The sequence below is a fragment of the Gouania willdenowi genome, chromosome 1, assembly GCF_900634775.1.
Source record: "Gouania willdenowi chromosome 1, fGouWil2.1, whole genome shotgun sequence".
Taxonomy (NCBI): Eukaryota; Metazoa; Chordata; class Actinopteri; order Blenniiformes; family Gobiesocidae; genus Gouania; species Gouania willdenowi.
Genome location: NC_041044.1, coordinates 28,686,545 through 28,710,308, shown reverse-complemented (window position 1 = coordinate 28,710,308; position 23,764 = coordinate 28,686,545). Strand labels below are relative to the sequence as shown.

The following is a 23,764-nucleotide window of genomic DNA, read 5'->3' as shown; positions in this document are numbered from 1 at the left end:
TGTCTGTCAGCTTCATTTTTAACCAGAAAGAAATAATCCAAGAAACCTCACCTCTGAAAGTAATTTAAGGCATTAAAGGTCTCACAGAGAATCAATATGAGGAAACTATATATTCTTGTATGAACAAAATATATAACCTTGATGTGGTGTACACATAGCTGTTAATACGCATTGATAGAAATTTAAAAGAAAGCAAAAGTACACTTCAAAATTTGTTTTTAATCAACAGTTCTGAAAGAACACCATGTTCATTAACATTATAATACCTCAATTTTAAACATACTATTTACTTCAATATTATTATACTTACATAATAAACTAGTATAAACAACTATTCACAATGTGGTTCCTGCCATGCAAAGAGTGCCCCCCACCCCAGCCCATCCAGCCCAATCAAAAACCTAATTAAAATGTTCCAAATTTAGTGTTACCGGATGATAATCAAGAAGTTAAAAACTTTGAAATTTAACATTCCCTAAATTCTGGTGGCACTTTTTGCAGGATAGGAAGCAGGCCTCTCAAAAACATCTCATCCTCAGTCAGAGCTGGTGGTGAGGAGGAGGTCTCCTGAAGGTCTGTAGGATAAGCTGCTCCACCTCTCTTGGCTGGGCCTCTTCTTTGCTCTTTTTCCTTAAAAATAAACAAACACATTATATATATATATATATAGCTTATCAAGTCACTGTTACTTTAATAAGATCATAGATATATTTTAATTGAACATTAAATGAGGTAATGATCAACATTGTCATCACTGATATACCAAGCATTTATAGATACATTTTATTTATAACAGAATGCAAAACAACTTCTGTCATGTTCATATCAGATGGTTTGGCTGCACTTGTTTCTGCAGGAGATGCTGCTGCAGGACCATCATCAGCATCTTCTCCTGCTCCCTGAGCACTATCTGTTCCCCCTCCCTGTCTTTCTCCATCACTCATCTGATTGTTTACCTCTGAGTGACAGCAAACACAATATATGAAACACATTACTATACATTTTAAATCATTATACTAGATTTAGATCCCCCCCACACGAGAAGAAGCCCTGTGATGCATAAAGGCCTGAATATTAACCTGGTATATATTTCTATATGTCTGCACTGATAAACAAACCTCCAGTCTCTGATGGCTGACCATACTTCGCGGTCCTGTCTTCCTCAACCCCCTGCCCCAACTTTTAATCTTTTTTATTTTATTTTTTACAAACAATACATACAATACATATACATTTTAAATCAGGGTACAAGGCACAATAATACACTCTGGCACTTGCTGGAGAAGTAAACAAAATATAAACAATAAAGAAGGACAGGAAATGTATACGCTTAATACAGACAAAAGGAAAAGGACACATACGAGGCAATGGCAACTTAAAAGAGCAAGGACATTTTAATTGCTTTATAAATTTTGGTTGTTTTATTGGTCTGTTTGATTAATTTAAGAGACTTGAAGTAGGTAGTGAACTAAATAATAAACACTTTACACAAAGGAGTAGAGTCTTTCTATTTAGAAGTATGAATAAAATATTTACCCATTAAAATAACATTAATAACATCAGAGATACGTGAGTCCAGATTGTCCATGAAATAAATTATTTTGCTTCCTGGGTTGAATAATTAGATGTATAAAAAGATTTGTAGAAATTCACAATAAAATAATTTGTGACTTCTGGATCTTCAGTTATTGTGTTGTCAATATTCAATTTAGTGACTTGTTTTATACTGTCTTTTATTTTTTTTCTAAATTAAAGTGGTTGCGGATGAATGCTCCTTTAGCTTTCTCTAAGTAAAAATCATCAAATTTAGATTTTAGCTGGTTTACAGTTCTAAAATATTTTCATCACTTAATTGTGGTATGTTACATCAGAAATTTATTTTATAGACAATTTCGGTTTGCTGTTGTCTTTTTGAATTAGCCCCTATTTTCCCATTTTCAATTCTTAACTGTCTAACTTTATAATTTAACCATTCCCACTTACTGGTAAGTGAGAAATCAGTCATTGATTTTCTCTCCAGTATTAATTTTTTGATTAATTCACAAAGAGTCTGCTCCCTAAAAGGTTGCTTTTAAATTTCCTGTGAATCATCCTTGGTTTTGATACGATATTATCAAAAGAAATAGAAAATGTAATAACACAGTGATCAGTAAGAGGGAAAGGGAAAATGTCACACTTCAAGGCCAATGAGATCAAGCTATTAGATGTCAACCAATAGTCAATTCTAGAACACAGGGAACGCTCTGAGTTATTACTCCATGTATATTCATTTGATTCAGGATAATTTTTTCTCCAAAAATCATACAAATCAAGAAGATTACAAAAATCTTTAATGAAGTAATTAAACTGCTGGGATTTTTGATGTGCAGGGAACCTGTCTTCTCTGTCATTTGGTACTACTGCATATTCAAATCTCCTCCAACAATTTTCATACAGTATTCATACTGTAATACAGCTGGATGTATAGGAATCAGTCTGAAAGTTACGATGCCGTAGCGGGTCAGGAAGTGCGCTTGGGAGCATAGGGTCAGGGATTTGAATCCAAACTTAGTCATATTTCTTATGACGTCTTTTTTGGACGTCCAGACGACTCTGGCAACTACATTACATTACGAATTAATATAAATGATGCAACATCATCGGCCGTCGCTGTCTTTATAGCCACTGTAGCGGGAGGGCTGTACACTTCCCCCACTTACTGGGGCCAAATGAAAGTGGAATATTCCTTGAATATACCTTTTAAATTATAATTACATTTTGAGTGAACGCATCCTTTAGAAACTCCGTAAGTTGAGCATTTAAACCGTAAGTAGAAGTGGATCTGTCTATGATAAGCAGTGTTGGGAACGTTACTTTAAAAAAGTAATTAGTTAGAGTTACTCACTACTTGATCCAAAACGTAACTTAGTTAGTAATTGAATTACTCTATAATAAAAGTAACTCATTACCAAGGAAAGTAACTATTTGCGTTACTGTTAGTTGTTGCTCTATGTCAAAGAATTCAGATTTTTTAGATGCATGTGTTGTTGTGAGGTGCTTCATTAAATTCGAGTTGCTTACAACAAATGTCGACAAAGTCTTCACCCCTGGACATAATGTACACTTCACATGCACGTTCTTGCCTTTGACCACAATTAATTTAAAGTAGTGCTTGTATCGCCACCTTAAAAATGCCAACTTTTCATCGGACTGCTCCACGCTCGCCATCTCTGCTGCTTCATCAAATCTGTAGTGGTGGTGTGTGTGGCGCATGTACTGGCAAATGTGTAAAAACGCTGGCTCTGATTGGCTACCATGAAACATGACGCCGCCTTAGCCAATCATAACCGCTCACCTTGTTTTTAACCCACCTCCTCACTGCAGCTGCGTATGAAGCCAGGGGTGCTTTCGGATCACAGTTTATTCAATCAATGCATGCAGCCCTCCCAGTGATGCTGCCCAGGCTCCACAGACACATTTTATTCATATTATTCCCTGGTCGCGATGAAGCGACCAAAAAGTGACTAATCATCGGTGATTTAAGCCACTATAGTTGCTGAAGTGGCGTTCATACTCCCCAAACGCTGGATGAAATAAATCGCTCTCTTCCGGGTGGTTGCCATGGTAGTTCGTGTTATCTTTGCTCAATTGATGATGGCTTTTTATTGTGCTTTTGCATGTAAGAAACCCAAGATTTACATACTCAGAGTTGATTGACCCACTACATACCAGCTGTAATGCAATCAGATACACAGAGTTTCCCAACGTGGGGTATATGTTGACCCAGAGCTTATGGATAGACTCAGAGTTTGTTAACCTCCTTTCTGGAATACCCCTCACTTAACAATGACTGGATAAAATGCTGACAAGAACTACATTCTGGGCTGGAGTCAGCCGACCCTGAACCTGTTGGTTCAATGTCTTTTGTGTATTCAGAAAGGGCGTCTGCTCCAGACCACAGCTGTGTTAGACGAGTGCTTGTTTTCCTATTTACTTGATATTCTTGTTGATTCATTCTGTTCATTTAAAATCTGAAAATAAATAATGAATTTATTCAAGCAAAGCAAAACCTCTGACTCTATCTCTCTGAATGCTTTTCAGGTTTGAACAACTCGAGTAACTTCACTCTAATGCTCTCCACATCTGTCACCAGACTGACTCAGTAGATTACACCTATACAACACAATATGCATCACATTACCCTTTCAGCACAAACCAAATAGTTGACTGCTTACTTTCCCCACTCCTGGCAATGTCCCACCCTCACTCTCCCACTTGTTCCTTTCCCCCTCACCAAGGTGCAGCACTGCCCTCTCTTTTTAGAGCTTCCCTTTAATAAAGTTGTTCTTTCCCTTCCTTAAGGGAGGGCTGGTGATGGTCACAACTATGCAATGAAATAAATGTATTTAGGATAAGCAATATGTACAATAGATAACTGCAGTATGGCGGTGCAGTGTAGCTAAATGGGAACCTTCGTGCGTCCGCAGACGTTTTCCCGTCGGACGTATTGTAGTGAAACACAAACCGTGCTGTGGCGCCTGTTTTTAACCTGAATGTGTGTAGCGCTGTTTAACTCAATGCTTCACTGTAACGTCCATTGATTATTAAAAAAAACAGTAACACAGACTCCTATTGGGATCGCCAGGTCTCCAGTACAACGAATGTCATGTTAGTTCAAACAGATTTATGGCCGTTGGTCTCCAAAGCAGAGAGACACTGTAAACATGAGCAGCTCAGGACCTGTGAGGAAGAAAAGCTACATGGGACTGCATCCGATCAAACAGAAAAGCAGGTAGATTCATGGTTTATTCATCTCTTTAATTTTATTAATATCTATTACTGGTATTGCATTTGCTTGTCTGTTCACTTTTATTTACATGTTTCTGAACACAGCTTTCGAGCTCCTGATAAATACCCCAAAGGACTAAAGACAACATGCAAGAGAACAGACAAAACTAACAATGTCAACAGAGACGTGAGTCAGCAAATCTAAGATGAATTTCCTGTTGTACAAACTTTATCGGTTACTTCATCCATTCAGTTTAGTGTGATATGTGTTGGATAGGGCTGCACGATTATGGCCAAAATGATAATTATGATTATTTTCATCAATACTTTTAGCCCGTGGCTACGGGTACGTTAAACATATCCGTAGACTGCCACTGTATGGATACGCAGCGCCCCTCATTGGCCAGTTTAGGTCACGTGATAGGCGCACCACGTGACTAAGTTCCGTCATTTGTATTTTAGCTCATCTTTATTTTTAGCTACCTCGCTAACCATTTTATTTTAGCTCTAACCCTGAGTTTGGTTTTTGTTTTTTTTTTTGTCAGTAATGTATTTTTAAAGGTGGAATTTGCTGTGTTAAATATGTTTTAATGAAAAAAAAACAAAAAACTGTCAAATGTGGGATTCGAACCCACATTAGTGGTGAGTGCGGCGCCCTATTCCACTCACCTGTTGCACACATAGCGCTTATGTAGAAAAGCTCCGTAAATGTATCTTTAGTCCTGGTGGCTATGGCTACTTTTAACGTACCTCCAGACACTTTCATATTTTTATCACGATTATTCGTCCTGTTAGGCAAAACCTCTGTATTTTCATTGAACTACATTTTAACAAACAATATGTGAACAGTTTAGAGTGCAAAAGAAAATTTTAAACAAGTTAGGCGAAGGATTTGTACATCTTTTCGGATGTACATATGTTGCAAAGTAAATAAAAGATATTTTAAAAAGAAAGAAAAAATGAAGATATGCAGCAGAGCATTTTAAATGAAAAAAAATAAATAAATCACCGATGATCAGGTTCATTTAATCTTGGCAGCCAAAATTGTAATCACTATTAAAATTGGACTAATTGTGCAGCCTTAGTGTTGGGGCTTATATAATAGGCCGTGGCGATTTGTACGGAAACGTATCAATTGATGCCCCCTCTATCCGTACGGAGCGCCCCCTCATTGGCCATTTTAGCTGACGTGATAGGTGCACCACGTGACTTAAAGTTCCTTCAGTTTTATTTTAGCTCAAAAATAATTTTTAGCTACCCCGCTAACCCTTTTATTTTTGCCCCAACCCTAAACCAGGAAATACCCTAAAATGTTTTTTTTTTATATATATATGTATTTTTAACCGTAACCATAACCCTATCTCTAACCCTAGCCCTAAACCAGGAAATACCCTAATATTTTTAAACCACTCAGCCATCCTCACACAGTGAAAGCACACAGACACATTACTCTTATGTAGAAAAGGTCCGGAAAACGTGTGAATATTCCCGGGGTCTATTAATACGTTTCCGTAATGTACGTTTCCGTGTCAATTGTCCCGGATTCTATTAATATGTTTCCGTAACGTACGTTTCAGTGTCAATAGTCCCGGGGTCTATTGAATAGACACTTTGTATATAATATGGGACAATGGGCATCTATAACCTTCCTCCTCAAGATGAATAATTGCTAATTTTTCTGTTTAGTTGCAGTTTGTGTTCCGCCACTTTGCAACCCTTGTGTTTATTAATTTATGTTTAATGATAATATTTTATTTTAGGCAAGGCAAGGCAAATTTATTTGTATAGCGCATTTCATACACAAGGCAACTCAGTGTGCTTTACATGATCAAAAAGTGCAACAGACAACAGCTTAAAATCAATAAGAACATTAAAGTCAGCAACAAAACATTTCAAAACATCAACAACAACATGAACAAAAATCTCCCTCTCAATCATACGCAGTAGAGAAAAATAGTGTCCTTTTCTCTACTTTTAGGATGGAGGAGCTGAATCACTGTTGGGAGATTCCACCTTGGCTCTCGATAAGGAGATATTGCAGGTGCTCAATGCTGTTGATAAGGCAGAACCATTAGCTGGCAGGGATCGCACTGCAAGAGAAAATAAACGCATTAATAAAGAAGCAGCTTCATCAGTGGCAGCTGCCCCTTCAAGGACTGCTGCAAACCACTCTACACATGTAGATATGCCTCATGATAGAGCAGGTGGTGGACCCCGACATGCCTCGAGCCCACTCGAGGCAATCCGTGAGTCAAGCCAAGACTGTAGGAGACCAGGTTGGAGTGCTGACTGCAAAGACCTTGCTCAAAAACTTCTTTTCTTTGAGGATTCGGAAGATGTGGCACATGTTCCTAGTCATTCAGAAAAGCCTCCAAAGCCGGTCTCAGCCGCTGTCATCGTTCACAATAGTCAGAAAACACAAAGTAGTCAACGAGCAGGAGGCTCCAGCAAGTAAGTCTCATCTTAAGCTGTAATTTACAATCACTTCCTTTTCATGTATTCCAGATGTTTTTGTTTGATTTGCTCACTCTCAGGGACAAACCTTTAGCCAAAAGAAGGACCTTGAGTAAACATGAAGACGCTCCACTGTCGGATGTATCCAAGGACTACATCTTGTTCAGCCCCACCCGCCTCGCAGCAGCAGCCCTGAAGAAGGCCAAGCTTCAGCAGTCGCTACAGAGTCACTCTGCATCAGTGCTCAGCATTCCCTCTGGTTTAGAGCTCAGCACTCTGACAGATACTTTACCTCAAGCAGGTAAATTAGTTTCATTATGTAGACTTTCATTGTTTAGGACTTGATTTCAAAATAAGATCATGAGTCACTTAAAAATGAATGTAGGATTACAGTTTTGAAAAATGATTTATCATTTAAACAAAAAGGTAACAAAGAAAGAACTTTACTGTAGTTTTTTTTAAGACCCTACATAGGGCTGGACCATCATATATGAATCAAAACTCATATCTCAATATTTTTTTTCTCAAAATAGAATTATACAATATAAATCTTGATGATTTTATTTAAAAGGAAGTCTGAACAGAAAGACAATTCTGGGTTAAATCTGATGATCTAAATGCCACACAGGCACATTTACTAACAAACACTGGCACATATATGTGCCACTTTAGTCTTTTTCTCCTCTAAGGGGCAGCACGTGTGAGTGAGTTCTGTAGTGTAGCTTGTTTAGGGGAAGGTCTGAGTTAAAACGCACACAGCAACCCATCAAACTGTGCTTTTTATGATTTTCTGAGAAGCAGTAAAAGCAAAAACTCCTCAAACAAATATTTTAAAACAAAATAAGCTATAATATCTATGGAATCATTTATATCCACAAAATAGAAAACTCGATATATCTTGATACAACTGAATACTGCCCATCATAATGTAATGTATTATATGAATCAAAACAATAGATATGCTTGCATTTTATTTGATCCCAGATTCACTATTTTCATATTTACCTTTTCATATTTTCTTTTTTTAAACCATGTATTTATTTATTCATTGATGAATGGATTTAAACGTTAGATGTCTGTGTGACCGTGTATCAGTTTTTCGACTGTGAGTTGATTTTATTATTACATGTTTTCTACTGCAGGCGTAGCTTTGCATGCTCCTGGAGAACAAGAAGAAAAGCTGCTGTTGTCCAGCTGGGGTTTACCTAAGCCTGTCCTGGAGCGTTACCAGAGACACGGGGTGACTCACATGTTTGAATGGCAGGCCCAGTGCCTCGCCGTCGGACACGTGCTGCAGGGGGGAAACCTGGTCTATTCTGGTAAGAAGCAAACTGGCAAAAAAAAAAAACAATTATATTTGATCCATCATCGATCACTTGTCTTTTATTTTTCTGAATATTTTCAGCCCCTACGAGTGCAGGAAAAACTCTGGTGTCGGAGCTGCTGATATTAAAGCGTGTGTTGGAGACAAAAAGAAAAGCTCTCTTCATTCTTCCTTTTGTCTCCGTGGCCAAAGAGAAAATGCACTACCTTCAGGTGAACAAATCAATTGTAGATCATATTTATTTTGTGTATAAGTTAAAATATTGTTTTTTTATATATCTGTTTTACTCTAGAGCATATTTGAAGAGGGTGGTGTCCGAGTGGAAGGGTACATGGGCACCACCTCAGCGGCTGGAGGTTTCACTGCTCTGGATGTTGCTGTGTGCACCATTGAAAAAGCAAATTCTCTCATTAACAGACTCATCGAAGAGGACAATATGGATCTCCTTGGTAATATATGTGGCAAATACAATTTATCTTGTTTACGGTTGAAAACTATATGATACATGTTTTCACTCAGAAGAGGGAGAAACACTGACTGCTGTGTAGATTTGCTGAGTTTTAGTTTTACTCCACATTGAATGTCTCTAAATTCTAAAATCTTGCTGTATAAATAGTTATTTGAACTGATCTAATGTCCTAATTGTGTTCATTTAAGAATGTAAATGGAGATTGGGTTTGTTTGTTGGTCATGTGCTCTAGGTGTGGTGGTGGTAGACGAGTTGCACATGGTTGGAGACACGGGCAGAGGATACTTGCTGGAATTACTCTTAACTAAAATCCGCTACATCGACCAGAAGATAAACACCACACGGTGTGTGATCACAGCTCACTGTATAATGCTTTTTTTCTTTCAAACTTTCACTGTATATTCTTATATATCCCCACAGGCCTCTATCTGAGGGTGTTCAAATTATAGGTATGAGTGCTACGTTGCCCAACCTCTCCCTCTTAGCAGGCTGGTTAGGAGCAGAGCTCTACCAAACAGACTACCGGCCTGTACCCCTGCAGGAGCACCTCAAGGTGGGCTGCGACATCTATGACAAAAGCCAATCTGTTGTCCGCCGGTTCACCCCAGCCCTGACCGTTAAGGTAACTGCACTAAAGTGAAGATCCAGCGTGTTACTATAATCAACACCAGGGGTGGACTGGGACCACAATACAGCCCTGGCATTTTCTGTCCAGACCAGCTCACTAGATTATCAGTGGACACCATGTAGAAGCCGTTTTTAAGTCAACGATGCTCAACATGTGGCTCTTTATGTCTTAATTTTAATTATTTTTCCCCTAGAAAACCTTAAAAGGGGGGACTTTAACCCCCTTTTACCTTTTTTTTCTTTGGTCATTTTTGCCCCTTTTCAAAACTTTTTTCAGACTTTAGCTACCATTTGCCAATAAATATCCATTTTTTCTTCTTCTTCTTTTTGTTTATTTTTGCAAGGTTTTTTTTTGACACTTTTGTCCAATTTTTGTCCTTTCATTAATTTTTTTTTTTTTTTTTTTTTTGGTCACTTTTCATCCCAATAAGCTGCCTTTTGCCCAAAAAATACCACTTGTTTCCTTCTTTCCATACATTTTCCATCTTTTTGCGCCACATTTTTGCACTTTTTCGCTATTGTTTGTCACATTTTGCCCATTTAGGCTACCCTTTGCCATTAGATACCACCTGGTTCCTCTTTATTTGTTCATTTTTTGTCAACTCTTGACTACTTTTGGCTCATTTTAGTACCTTTTCACTCTTTTCTTCCCACGTTTTGGCCACTTTTGGACCACTTTTGGTCACCTGTTAACATGTCTGCCTCCACTCGCTCGTCCAAAAAAAAAACACGTAGCGGACCAGCCCACTTGGGGTCGACGGCTAAACGGAACAATGCCCGGTATGCCAAATGATCTTTATTCACTGTTATTGTTTGCAGGGTGATGATGAACACGTTGTAAGTTTGTGTTACGAGACAGTGAGAGACGGTCACTCTGTGCTGCTGTTCTGTCCTTCAAAGAACTGGTGTGAGAAGCTGGCAGACACCATCGCAAGGGAGTTTTATAACCTCAAGCATGCTGGTACATTTTTAAACCTTTCTTAGGTGAAATCTGAGTGTAAATAAATGTTCATGTTTGAGTAAAAATTGTGTATACAACAGCAGCTACTGTGGTTAAGTTTTATTTCTTAGCAGAATGTCAGGGTGAAGCCAAAGCTCAGCCAGTGTGTTTGGATCACGAGGGTCTTATAGATGTGATCGCCCAGTTAAGACGAACTCCAGTTGGTTTAGACCCAACTTTGCAGCGTTCTGTCCCTTGGGGAGTGGCTTTCCATCATGCTGGTAAACACATTATTCCACATTTTAAAAAAAAAAAAACCTTGGACTCAAAATGAAAAATGTATTCACAACTGGGTTTGATGTGGACAGGTTTGACGTTTGATGAGCGTGACGTGCTGGAGGGAGCTTTCCGTCATTGTGTGGTCAGAGTCCTCGTTGCCACCTCAACCCTTTCCTCCGGAGTCAATCTGCCAGCCCGGAGAGTCATCATCAGAACGCCCACTTTCAATGGGCACCTGCTGGACCCACTCACGTACAAACAGATGGCAGGACGAGCGGGAAGAAAAGGAGTAGACACCACAGGTAAAAGGAAAGGTGGTTGGAATATTATGAAATAAGTGTAAGTTCCTTTTTCTTGTATTTCTTCTTCTCCAGGTGAAAGTGTTTTGGTTTGTAAGAAGGCAGAGCATCAGAAAGGCATCAGTCTGCTCAAAGGCACTCTTCAGCCAATCAGCAGCTGCCTGGTAAGGAGGGAAGGTGATGGTGTTACCACCAGCATGCTACGTGCCATTTTGGAGGTACAGATACATCTGACAGAAATAAGTTGACAAAAAGCATTTATACAGCGTGTATTGTAATTTCATGATTTAAAGAAAAGTGACATTTTCTCTAGAATGAAAAAATGTCTTTGTTCTTATTCACAGATAATAGTTGGAGGTGTAGCTAGCTCTCCTGACGATGTTAAACTTTATGCATCATGCTCACTTCTGGCTGCCAGCATTAAAAACGGTGGTAAAACAGAGTCTAAAGGAGAGTCCAGCAAAGGAGCCATAGATGCCTGTGTGGAGTGGTTAATGGAGAATGAATTTATTAGCATCCAGAATGATGGACAGGGTAACACGATCACAATGGTTTCAGAAGCACTAAAGCATTCATTTGGATTTTTAAAAACTCTTGTCTGTTGCTAATTTGTTTTTGCTTAAAGACGATTTGACTTCATTAGTGTTTTTCTGGCCTCACTGTGTATCCAGACCAGCGTTACTGTCCTACTCAACTGGGTGCTGCCACCCTGTCTTCCTCCCTCTCTCCTCCTGAGGCTGTGGGAATATTCGCAGATCTTCAGCGGGCAATGAAGGGCTTTGTGCTGGAAAATGATTTGCACATTCTCTATCTGGTACATGAACATTACTAGAAATGAACCTTTATTAAATATATGGTCTGAAACATGCATCATATTTTAGTCTTGAAATTCCTACTCTGACAATGTTTGAAAGCCATAGAAGCTTTCTGATTGTGAACATCTTGTGCTATATGTCTCTTCAGATCACTCCACTATATGCAGAATGGACCACCATTGATTGGTATCAGTTTTTCTGTCTGTGGGAGCAGCTCTCATCATCAATGAAGAGAGTCGCCGAACTGGTCGGCATCCAGGAGGGTTTTCTTGCACGATCTGTCAGTGGAAAACTTGTTGCCAGGACTGAAAAGCAGCGCAGACAGATGGCCATTCATAAACGGTACAGCACATAGTCTATTCTCATCTCTCTTCAGTCATTTTTCTAATAGTTTTTCTGGTGTTGGTTAGATGTAAATGTTGTGACAGTATGTAAAAATCCCTTTCACGTTTAATTTTTGAACATTTTATGTCCAAACATCTTTTCCTCAAAGGTTTTCATGTGAGTCATTTTTAATGCTTATATGGTCGCATTAACTATTTAATGATATGTGATGTCTTTATCAAACTTCTAATTTTAAATGCGTTTCTCAGGTTTTTCACCACACTTGTGCTGCAGGATCTGGTAAATGAGGTTCCTTTGGGGACTGTAGCATCCAAATACAACTGCAATCGGGGTCAGTTACAGTCCCTCCAGCAGTCTGCCTCCACATACGCAGGTACTGTACACGCTGAGAAGGGTTGGTTCAAGCTGTCTACAGGAATAGCCTACATTACCCTTAACAGTGCAACAAAGCAGAAATAAACTCTAAAATAATTGTTACCCGAGTTGTGCAATGATGTCCAATCAATGATTCAGTAATTCCAGCAAATTCAGTCTTTTAAAAAAAAAAATGTTAAGGTTTAATTGATTCAGAAAACTTTTTCCCAGGAAAATTTCTTTGATCTCCTGACATGTTTCGACTGCCAACTGTCAGTCTTCCTCAGAGGCAAAGCGATAAGTAGATGTCTCTGAGGAAGACTGACAGTTCGCGGTCGAAACATGTCAGGAGATCAATGTAAATTTCCTGACAAAAAGTTGCCTGAATAAATATCAGTGATGCAGGTTATGGTGTAAATAAGGAACACATACACTTTTGAGAGAAAGTAACCTAATGACATTTATGGTAGATGTGGTAGTATAAACCATTTTTCATTCATCAATGTCTTTCTTACAATCAGTTACTGAAATATTAATTTTAAGTTTGAGGTGCTAATCTATTATTTGTCCGGTAGATTATCTCGTCCTTCAAGAAATCCATAAATCCAAACAAATAAAGATGATTTCCTCTGTTCTCAGGTATGGTAACGGTGTTCTGCAAGCGCCTTGGCTGGCACAACATGGAGCTCCTGTTGTCCCAGTATCAGACCAGGTTGAGCTTTGGGGTCCAGAGAGAGCTGGTCGACCTTGTCAGGGTTTCTCTTCTAAATGCAGCTCGTGCTCGAGCACTCTACACTCAGGGCCTCTGTACAGTAGCAGAGTTAGCCAGAGCTACTGTGACTGACATAGAGAAGGCCTTAAGGAACGCAGTTCCATTTAAGAGGTGAGTGCACATATAATACTGTACAGTAATGGCCACAGGCGAGGGATAATCCTGAGAAAACATGCCAAGGAGAAACATCCTTCACCTAAAACTGGAGTAGTAATTCAGAAATAAATGCTTAGCTTTGTACAGTCAAACACTCCAATAACTTTTATTTTGAAACAGACATAAAGATCGAGTCTTTTATAGCCCTTCCTTAACTTCATTCCTCCAGCAGTGTTTCTCAAATAGGGGTACGTATACCCCTGGGGGTACATGATGGAACTACAGGGGGTACTTTAGAGAGAGTGAAAAATTAACAAATGAAAGCAGTACAAATATGGGGGGTTTATAATGTTTATTTCAAGTTAAAAATGCTAATCATAATAATGACAATGGAAATGATCTTGATTTGAACATGAACTGAAAATACAAAGCTTAGTCTTGGTCCCAAAACAGAAAATGACCAGAAACGATAAAAAACTATAGAAATATAGGAGGCACCAAATACTGTTTCATTCTACTTACCGGTATTCATCCATTATTATGCTCTATAGTTGTTTTTTCATAGTATTCTGAGCAAAATGTAGCCAGACAAATTGGGTACATGGATTCAGAAATAAGAGAAAGGGGGTACCTGAACCAAAAACATTTGAGAACCGTTGTAATTATTATAATGTGATGAAAATGTGATGTTTTACCCTCAGCTCAAAGCGTGCAGTAGATGAGAGTGAGATGGAGGCAGCAGAGAGAAGAAGCCTTCGCTGCGTCTGGGTTACAGGTGGGCGTGCCCTGACAGAAAAGGAGGCTGCTGCTGAGATAGTGTCTGAGGCGAGGCTCCTTCTTCAAGAGGACTTGGCCCGTTTAGGAATTCAGTGGGATCCAACCACTCTTCCTCCCGGAGGTCCTGCCATAGACAACTGTGAAGACTATCAAAGTGATAATGCTGAACCCTCCAAAGTGTTGGAATGTTACACTAATCGAGTTACTGAAAGTGAGAAACGTAGAGGAGAAAGAGATAAATCCAAACCGGAAGAGATGACGGTAAAGGAAATATCACAGAAGTCAAGAAAAGATGTGGGTGAACCACAAATTAGACAAACTAATTTAGGTTCAGCAGGAACAGGGAAGCAAGAAACAAAAGGATCGAACACAAATGACAAAAGATCAGACCAAGAAGGAGGCAAGTGTGAAAAAGTAAATCCTGAAAAAGAAGAAGGAATGGTGCTTGGGAGACCAGAGAGTCTCCAAACAAACATTCCTGAAAGGAGTCTAACTCAAGAGCTGGCTGAGATTATATCCAGCCCTCTTCCTCAACCGCTGCCAAAACCTCAACCATCAGCTTCTCCAATGCCTCCTCCTAGAATCCGAGCTCCAATGTCCAGAGTGGAGCAACATCAAAAGCTCCCCCTGAATAAAACTAAAGCAGACGGCACCAAACGAGTTACTGCTTCACCTGTGCAGCTCGAAAGACTAGAACACGCCAAAGCTTTGAGCAAAGTCCTCCAATCCATTCAAAACGACAGAAATGTACACGATGTACACCCTCATAATACAAATCTAACAAATGTGACTTCACTTCAAAATCCACCACCTTCGTATCAGGTGACTACTACTAGATCTGCCCAGGAACCAATGCCAGGGGTCTCTGCACCTGCAGAAGATCCAATGCTCACGTCTCCCAGCACTCCTCCTACCGTCTCTCCTGAGGCCAAGCGAAAACGAGTTGAGAGTGACGATAAGTTTTCATCTCCTGAGCTGTACACAAAAGATAGAACAGATGAAGAAGTTAAAAGGGAGGAGAGTTTTGGAGACAGCTTTGAATTGGACACTCAAACTGAACAGATCATAGTCCAACAGGCTTTGCATCAAAGAGCGGAGAGTCACATGGACACGGATCTGCTTGTGGAAGAAGACAGGGCTGTAGTGGAGGAGGAGCACACAGAGGAGAGAGGAAAGGAGCTCCAAGGCCCTGATGGAGCATCTAAAAAGTTCAATATTTCTCTTACTGATAGCCAGTTGGAGCTCATCCTCAACACCAGTCACCAGGTAAGTCACTGTTATGCGCACACGTGTGAAACACATAATCAATGATTATTTGCTGTTGTGAATTGTTTTTTTTCCTTTCTTAAATTTTCTCCCCACAGTCTGCTGGTACAGGCTGTGGTGTTCGTGAAGATACAAATAAAGATGCAGGTGTGGGTGAGGATGAGAGTTCAGAGACAAATCACGCATCTGTGAGTCCAAACAGAAGCAGCAGCTTCCTGTTTGACAGCCTCTATGAAAGTCCTCTGCTAGCTTGTCTGAGCCCACAGCAGAACCTCAGCCAATCAGCAGGAGAGGATTCTGTTCGCCAGGATGTCCAGGACAAGTGTCCTCTCCCATCAGCACAGGAGAGACGACGCAGCGAGCTGCTGGCCAACCAGGAGGCAGAGATGCAAGAAGCGGTCCAATGGGGCGAGTCTTTCTTTAACCTCTCAGAGTGGGGGGACTCACTCTTGGTGGGGGAACATTTTCTGGAAAGGCAGAGTTTAAGATCTTCAGAGAAAAAGAAAGAAGAACAAGAATCCAGCTTTCAACACGAGTATCAAGCAAACAACGCTGCTTTTGAAAGGTCTCCATCCTCTGAAATGAATATTACTAGCACGGCTGCTCAGCAGGAGAAGGACAGGCTTGGTATTTGTAATCAGGCACAATCTGGCCTTCATCATGACTTGCAAATCAACACAGAGCCAGCTGAAAGAAGAAGTTGTGAAAGGACTGAATTTGGAAACCGAGGATTAAACAGGAATACTGAAGAGATAAAAAGTGTTCTGATGAACTCTGATCCATATTGCAGCCCTGGTTTACAGGAAATCTTTGATCACTGGCCTAGTATGTCTGACCAGTCTTGGGAAAACCACAAAGAAGCCGCAAAGGAGGAAAGAAAAATTGAAACGTCAGCGCAATGTCCTGCTGCTGAGAGTGAGCAGCCTTCAAAATATGAGGAAAAGAAGAACAGAAAAGACAGACCAGGCTCTGCTTGTGACCTCATTCCTCCAACTCAGGAAACACCACCTGTTACACCCAGGGTGAAACTAACCATGGCGTCCGTCCACTCGCCAATCACGGCTCAGAAGACCTCAAGTTTTTCTCCAAGGAAATCCACTGTCAAAAAATGCCCAAAGTCCTTTTCAGAGCCCATACTTATACCTCCACCTGATCACACACAAAGACATCAGTCCACGCACAAACAACAAACAGCAGCTGAACCTGCGCAAGAGCATCACTCAAGTTCCGACACCATCCATAGGCAGACATCTTGTTCTGCCCCATCAGAGTCGCCTGTCAACAATGGAAGCTTCACTCTTCAGCTTTCCCAGGATGCATCACTGTCTTCAAGCAGGGATTTTTCTGTCATAGATGTAGCCAGTAACAGACTCCTCTTTGAAACGTTCATCAACGAGTGGAAGACTAAGAGTCGTTACTCTCTGGCTCTCGCCTGCGAGAAGCTGGAGCACGGACGGCCACCTGTGGAGGTTGGAGAGAAACACAACAGAGGTGACTGTAACACTACAATAAATCTGGAGATGGAGATCAATGATGTAACTGGTGACATTAGCTTAAGCTAAATGTTTTTTCTACTGTGTGCAGGTCATCAGAAGCTCAACACAGCTGACGGGTTTCCCATCAGACACAGTGATGGACTTGTGTTGATTGGACTTTGTGTGTGTTGGGGAGGAAGAGACGCTTACTACATATCAATGCAGGAAGAGCAGAGCAAAGGTAGGAGCCCACAAACACACAAAGAGAAAGAGAAGTTTGTTCATGAAAAAATATTCTTTTCAAAAATAAATGTTTTTCTGATGCAGTGGCTTTTTTATATTTCTTATGTTCCTTGTAAAACACTAATAAACAATACATGATTATAAGACACAGAGGCAAGCTACAATGGCCTCATGTAAAGGATTTTCAATATTTGCGAGTGGTGAAATAACCCAAAGTTGGGACCCAAAAATAAAAATGAAGAATTTGCATTAAGAGAAATTGTTTCATATCCCAAGAACGAATAATCTTCATACTATAAATTGCATTTCCACGTGCAGTTATAGGCCAATGAAAATAGTAAAACAAGTATTTTCATTTCATTTTAAGAGACTGTCACCCAAGAATGAATGCATATATCTGACTAATAATTAGTGATTTTAACAGTCTATGTACATAACTCAAAGCTGATGAAATTACATTGAGCTGAGGCACATGCAAAGTTTTTTACTGAAGGCCCAAAGATGTTCGTCTGAAACCCCAACAAACTTTTTTCCAAATTTGAGGAGCTGGCATATCCACCAGACAGAATGTGTAGCATATCTTTTTGAATACTCTAAGTCGTAGGTGGAGCTGTATTAGTACAATACCAAATTTTAGTTTCCTATGTGGTGTAGTTCCTGAGATATTGGAGGCTGGAAGTGGAAGAAAAATTTGGCTGTGCAAAAATCTACACATACACCCCTCACTAAATTCTCCATATCTCAAAAAAGCATTCGTCTGATCAAACGAAAAATGTACAATGTGTGTATTTAATAACCACGTAACATGACATGTGACGTTGAAATGACACGGCGTGAACCTCTTTCTTTAATGTTCAGGTCTGAGTTCCAGTCTGGCTCCTCCACCACTGGACAGTGATTTACCAGTGAGTGACAGACTAGAGCAGCTGAGGAGCTGCATCAGCAGACATCCAGCAGGCCATGAACCATGCGTTGTCGTCACCTACGACATCATACAGGTTTACAAAACACTCGTACTGAGCTGTGGCCTCAGCTTGGAGGGAAACTGTGAGGATCCAAAGGTGAGAAGAGGACATCACATGTTGATTTGTGATCGCCACACGTCACGTACACAACACTGCCTCCACATTGGCCGACCATGGTCGGAGAGGGCAGGTGCCGCTAATGGTCTCCTCAGAGTGAAAAGCACAGTTGAGCATATCGACAGACGCTCGCTTCTAGACTTTGATTCAGCGAATATATTTGACGAAGATTTGAGAAAAACATTTAAAATCTTAAACCTGTATTACAATTGAAATAAAACCACATATTCTTTGAACAGTCAGTCAGATTCCATGACAAAGCAGCGATTTAATGTTGTGAATGATTAATGCAGGTTGCATGCTGGCTAATTGACCCTGGTAGTGAGGAAAGAACTCTGCCAAACATGGTGACTGTCCACTGTCCCGAGGAGTTGCCTCTGCTGGATGGACTCGGCAACGCACATTCATATTGTCCTCGTGTCAGGGCGGCAACTACCAGCGTGCTTGTGTTTGCCGTGATGAGCCACCTCACCAATGTGCTGGAGAAAGACGGGTTACTAAGTACGAACAAGTTGGTTTAACCTGCAGGTGAACACTTGGTATTTGACGCTTCAACGTTATTGTTCCTGTTTGTCAGATTTCTTCAGGAGCATCGAGATGCCGTCTCAGGTTTGCTTGGCCCTGCTGGAACTGAACGGAATCGGCTTCAGTGTGGACGAGTGTGAGAGACAAAAGCATGTGATGCAAGCCAAGCTGTCAGCGCTGGAAGCAGAGGCCTACAGCCTGGCTGGACACAGCTTCTCTCTCACCAGTGTTGACGACATAGCACAGGTTCGACACTTTTATTCCTTTTCCTTTTTTGTGATCCCACTGCACTGCGTGTGCAAAGTTTTCTGGAAAAAAGAAAGCAGCAGCGCTGTAGGTTTTACAGGCTTTTGCACGCTGTAGGTGTTGTTCTTAGAGCTCCATCTTCCTCCAAACGGTGACGTGGGTGGATCAAGAAATAAGAAGACTCTTGGTTACACGAGGAGGGGCGGTGGCAGAGTTCGACTTGGGAAGCAATTTAGCACCACAAAGGTGATTATTAATATTTGAATTTTTTATTTATCAAAGGTTCATGGACATTTTACACATTAACAGTCATGTTTACATTTGAAAAGAACCACAGTAAAATAAGGCTACTCTGACATGACTTAATTAAAACACTTTTCTCTCACTATACCCTTTACCCTTGTTTTTGCATTTTTGAGTCTTTTTCTTTAATAACTATTTACAACTTTAACCGAGGAGTGTGTACACACGTAATAGATACAGAGAAAATTAAGCAACAAATCCTTTTCCAATTTATATCAAACGTATCTTACATCCAATTTAACCTTAACTGGGTAAACCTTTCTGTTTGTAATTGTATTATTCTTATTACATAATGGTGCAAAGTTATTGCTGTGGCTAGATGAGAGTAGGAGGAGTCTGTATTGTCATCCACTATGTGTCGGCTACTCACATTAGCAGCATAAATGGATTCATTTCTGTCAGTTCATAATCAATGTTTGTGTCACATATCCTTTTTTAAAGTCTGATTTCGAGGACGTGGTTGATTCAACCAACAGGATATTCTTATATCTGTTGTCAGGATGTCCTGGAGAAGCTTCGTCCACTCCACCCGTTGCCAGGGGTGATCCTGGAGTGGAGGCGCATCACCAACGCCTTGACTAAGGTGGTGTTTCCTCTGCAGAGGGAGAAGCAGCGTCACCCAACACTGGACATGGACAGGATTTACCCGATCGCTCAGACTCACACAGCCACAGGTGGAACGCGGACCCTTCATCTGAAGAACATTTCTCTACATGCCCACGATGACGTTGGTTGTGTTACTTTTCTAACCCGACTTCCAGGTAGAGTGAGCTTCACAGAGCCCAACTTACAAAATGTACCCAAAGACTTTGAGATTGCCATGCCCACCATGGTGGGTGAGAGCCCACCTTCACAAATCAGCTCCTGCCCTCGGTAAGCACAGTCGTCTTCAGAAGCTCATGCTCCTTTCCTCTTGAATCGTATCATTCATGGTGTTTGTAAATAATTTTAGGGTAAAATGAATATTGCTTATTAAATACTGCACTACATTTTTTTGGTACGCTTGTTTACATATTTATGTCGACATACATATTTTTGAGTATTGTAATGACTGCATTCACTATGATATTCTGTATTACAGGAAGAAGAGACGCTCTGCAGCATCATCCGTAACTGCTGGTCTCACAGAAAAGGGCGTGGCCTTCTCTGTCAGCATGAGACATGCTTTCATTCCTTTTCTAGGTCATTACAGGTCATCACGGCTGAGATTTTCAACTTTTCACTTTCTGTGCGTTTCTTAAACTCCGCCTCACTTCTTCTGACCTGTAGGTGGGATGATGTTGGCAGCAGATTATTCCCAGTTAGAGTTAAGAGTCTTGGCTCACCTCTCGAAGGATCAACGTCTTCTGCAGGTTTGTTGCATTTACTACACAAACAATGAATGTATTGTGAACAAATTTGGACGTGTGTGTGTGTGTGTGATAATAAGGTGTTGAATGGAGGAACGGATGTATTTCGCTGCATCGCCGCAGAGTGGAAAAACTTGGACCCAGAGAGTGTGCAGGACAGCCTCAGACAACAGGCAAAACAGGTCAGTGAGAGTCAGTCAGAGGAATGGAGATACATTCACCTGTGAACTCACCAGGCCGGACGTGTGTTTGTGTCAACAGATTTGCTACGGCATCATCTACGGGATGGGAGCAAAGTCTTTAGGGGAACAAATGGGAGTGGAAGAGAATGATGCCGCCTGCTACATTGAGAGTTTCAAAGCCAGATATAAAGGTACGCGCCATGAGTTTGAAAAGAGGAAAAAGTTAAATGGGAAAAGAACCTTTTTATTTTTATCACTTACAGATGAAAAAGCAACGTCTATTTGTCGTCTAGGTTTATCAGTCATTTGTTGTTTGTTAGAGATTACACTTCTCAAGAGTTTCTCAAAGAATTTTAACTTTTACTAAATCCTTTAGGAAATATGTAAATATTGGTATAAAATATATTAATACATAAAAGGTTTTTGTTAATTTATATATTGCCACTCTAAATTTAATTGATGAAATGTTCATCGTAAATATGAAATAGTATAATATTAATATTATGTACATGTCAGATACTTTCATGTGTACTTATGTATATGTGTGTACATATATTTGATGTGAATGTATAAACTGTATATATGAAACTTGTTGTGAAAATATCAATTCAAATATGTTTTGAGTGATATTATGCAGAGAACCTTGTTTTGTTGTGATGAGGTAGGTGTGTATAAGAATTACACAATTGTGTTGTTCTGTACTTTTTTTTTTTTGTGAAGACTGCCAAAATAAAACTCAAGCCTTAAAGCCTTTTTTTTATCGACATAGTAAAACAAGAGTATTATAAGACTAAGTAGGTTTAAAATAAATGTATGTCCATTTGACCCTGAATCTGACTTGTAAGCAATAACTTGACTAAACACTTGTCAGTTTTAATTTAATTTGATTATATTTGTCTGATACCAGAAAGTTTGCTCTGAAACATACAAGTGTGACTTTAAAGCTCTTTCACAAGCCGTAGTTTTGCATCATTTTCTATTTCTTACTGCAATCAAAAGCATCAGAATTTCAATGTAAAAGCCAAAAGCAGGTCCTGCATGTTTTTATTCGTCTCCTGTTGTTTAATCAGGGATCAACGCGTTTCTCAAACAAACCGTGAAAAACTGTGCGAAGGATGGCTATGTTCAGACGCTGATGGGTCGACGGAGATATTTACCTGGAATCACCAGCAACAACGTGCACATTAAAGCTCACGTGAGACATCAGAAGTTCAACATGACGGACAAAACCACTGGTGTTCTCCTTATCCACTTTTATTTGCGTTCAGGCCGAACGTCAGGCAGTAAACACGACCGTACAGGGCTCAGCTGCTGATATTGTTAAACTCGCCACGGTCAACGTCCAGAAAAGGCTTTGTAAAGTGTATCCCACTGCTGCACCATCGCATCAACACACACGCATCGGTGAGTCATGTGTGATGTTTCACCTCTCTATCTGAGACAATTGAACCTTTAGTAAATAATGATTGCGTGTATATTTGTGTCAGTGCGTCAGCCACGCAGAGCTACAACTTCTCACCTCAGAGGAGCTTATTTCGTTCTGCAGCTGCACGACGAACTCATCTATGAAACAGCAGAAGAGGACCTTATACAGGTATGCCTTTGAAATGCACTTCATTAGCACAATAGGGAGCTGTTTTTTCCACCAGTTTCTTTCCATCAGGTTGCACAGATAGTGAAGCGGGAGATGGAGACAGCAGTCAAACTGTATGTGAAGCTAAAGGCTAAAGTCAAAGTAGGACCCAGCTGGGGAGACCTGCAGGACTTAGACATATGAGATGAATTGATACAGATGAATTGATCAGTAAATATTTAAATGACTGAATACATTTTTAGTATGAAATATGAACTTTGTATTTGTAATCCTTTGTACAGAATCAAAATCTATGTTTTGTATGTAAGCGAGAATGATGTTTTGACATTTTATGTAAGAAATTAAATATGTTTTGTCACAGTTGAAGGATTTATTCCAAATCAACATTTCAACTTTTTCTGCTTAATGTCTTGTTTTATTTTGAGCCATAAGTAATAAGATCAATCAGGAACAGTTTTCACATTAGTAAATTCACTGCTTAAGGTTTATTAATGGTATTAGGTGTACAAAGCAGATGTAGCCTCCTCTGGAAACAAAAAGCCAGTTGTTTCTTTTGATTGATTTCATCCCCAGTTTTTGTCAATAGAAAGTAAACCTATACAGTTTATTCTTTTAGGATGACTTCAGTTTAATAATTCAACAGTGCATCAAGAGTTCATCAACAGAGGCTCAGTTTGATACAAACGCATCAAGTAAATAAATATCGTACATGTCATAAACAACCTTAAACAATACAACAAAGCATGAACAGCGATTTTTTCTTTTTAAATGAATATGGTTCTAAAATAAGAATATAAATGTGATCCCAGAAGTTGATACAAATGTTTAATGTTTGAAAACAAAGTTTGTCCGTGCTAAACAAACTTCTGCCTGCTCTGAACCTAAACATGAATACATTGTTTAATAAAACTACGTCTTCGCTTAGTTTTTCTATTTATATTTTAATGAGCTCGACACACTCCACCTCATGCACATTCAACAGGTTGGTTTGAATTTTTTTAAGGGAGAAATAAGTTTGATTTGCAGACACTGGTTGATGCATTTCACCTGAATCAATCAATGATAGATGGTTTTGCTTTTAATTTTTAATGCTGCAGTTTTCAAACTGAGTGGCAATAAATCAGCACACACCAGGATCAGGCAGTCATTTAGGTGTAGAATAAAAATGCATTCATCAACAA

The 23,764-nt window shown here is 39.8% G+C and overlaps 1 protein-coding gene across 3 annotated transcripts; it reads left to right on the top strand.

Annotated features, from left to right (window-relative positions):
* Positions 1 to 4,498: 4,498 nt before the first annotated feature.
* polq (polymerase (DNA directed), theta) lies at positions 4,499 to 23,456 on the top strand. Of its 3 annotated transcripts, none has more exons than XM_028444526.1 (35): positions 4,499 to 4,771; positions 4,873 to 4,954; positions 6,746 to 7,218; positions 7,302 to 7,522; positions 8,364 to 8,540; positions 8,627 to 8,757; positions 8,838 to 8,994; positions 9,247 to 9,358; positions 9,435 to 9,636; positions 10,461 to 10,602; positions 10,716 to 10,862; positions 10,950 to 11,162; positions 11,235 to 11,377; positions 11,504 to 11,693; positions 11,831 to 11,973; positions 12,123 to 12,316; positions 12,568 to 12,692; positions 13,313 to 13,556; positions 14,243 to 15,584; positions 15,683 to 17,075; positions 17,169 to 17,300; positions 18,161 to 18,363; positions 18,678 to 18,885; positions 18,962 to 19,155; positions 19,273 to 19,401; positions 19,958 to 20,132; positions 20,220 to 20,331; positions 20,540 to 20,640; positions 20,728 to 20,810; positions 20,888 to 20,989; positions 21,069 to 21,180; positions 22,060 to 22,184; positions 22,258 to 22,393; positions 22,477 to 22,583; positions 22,653 to 23,456. In XM_028444526.1, the coding sequence occupies exons 1-35, from the start codon at positions 4,704 to 4,706 to the stop codon at positions 22,764 to 22,766; spliced, it is 7,932 nt and encodes a 2,643-aa protein (XP_028300327.1). In that variant the 5' UTR covers positions 4,499 to 4,703; the 3' UTR covers positions 22,767 to 23,456. The 3 variants fall into 3 exon arrangements, with proteins under 3 accessions (XP_028300327.1, XP_028300319.1, XP_028300333.1); XM_028444518.1 differs by having other exon boundaries at positions 10,713 to 10,862; XM_028444532.1 differs by lacking the exons at positions 4,499 to 4,771; positions 4,873 to 4,954 and having other exon boundaries at positions 6,840 to 7,013; positions 7,094 to 7,218; positions 10,713 to 10,862.
* Positions 23,457 to 23,764: the final 308 nt, after the last annotated feature.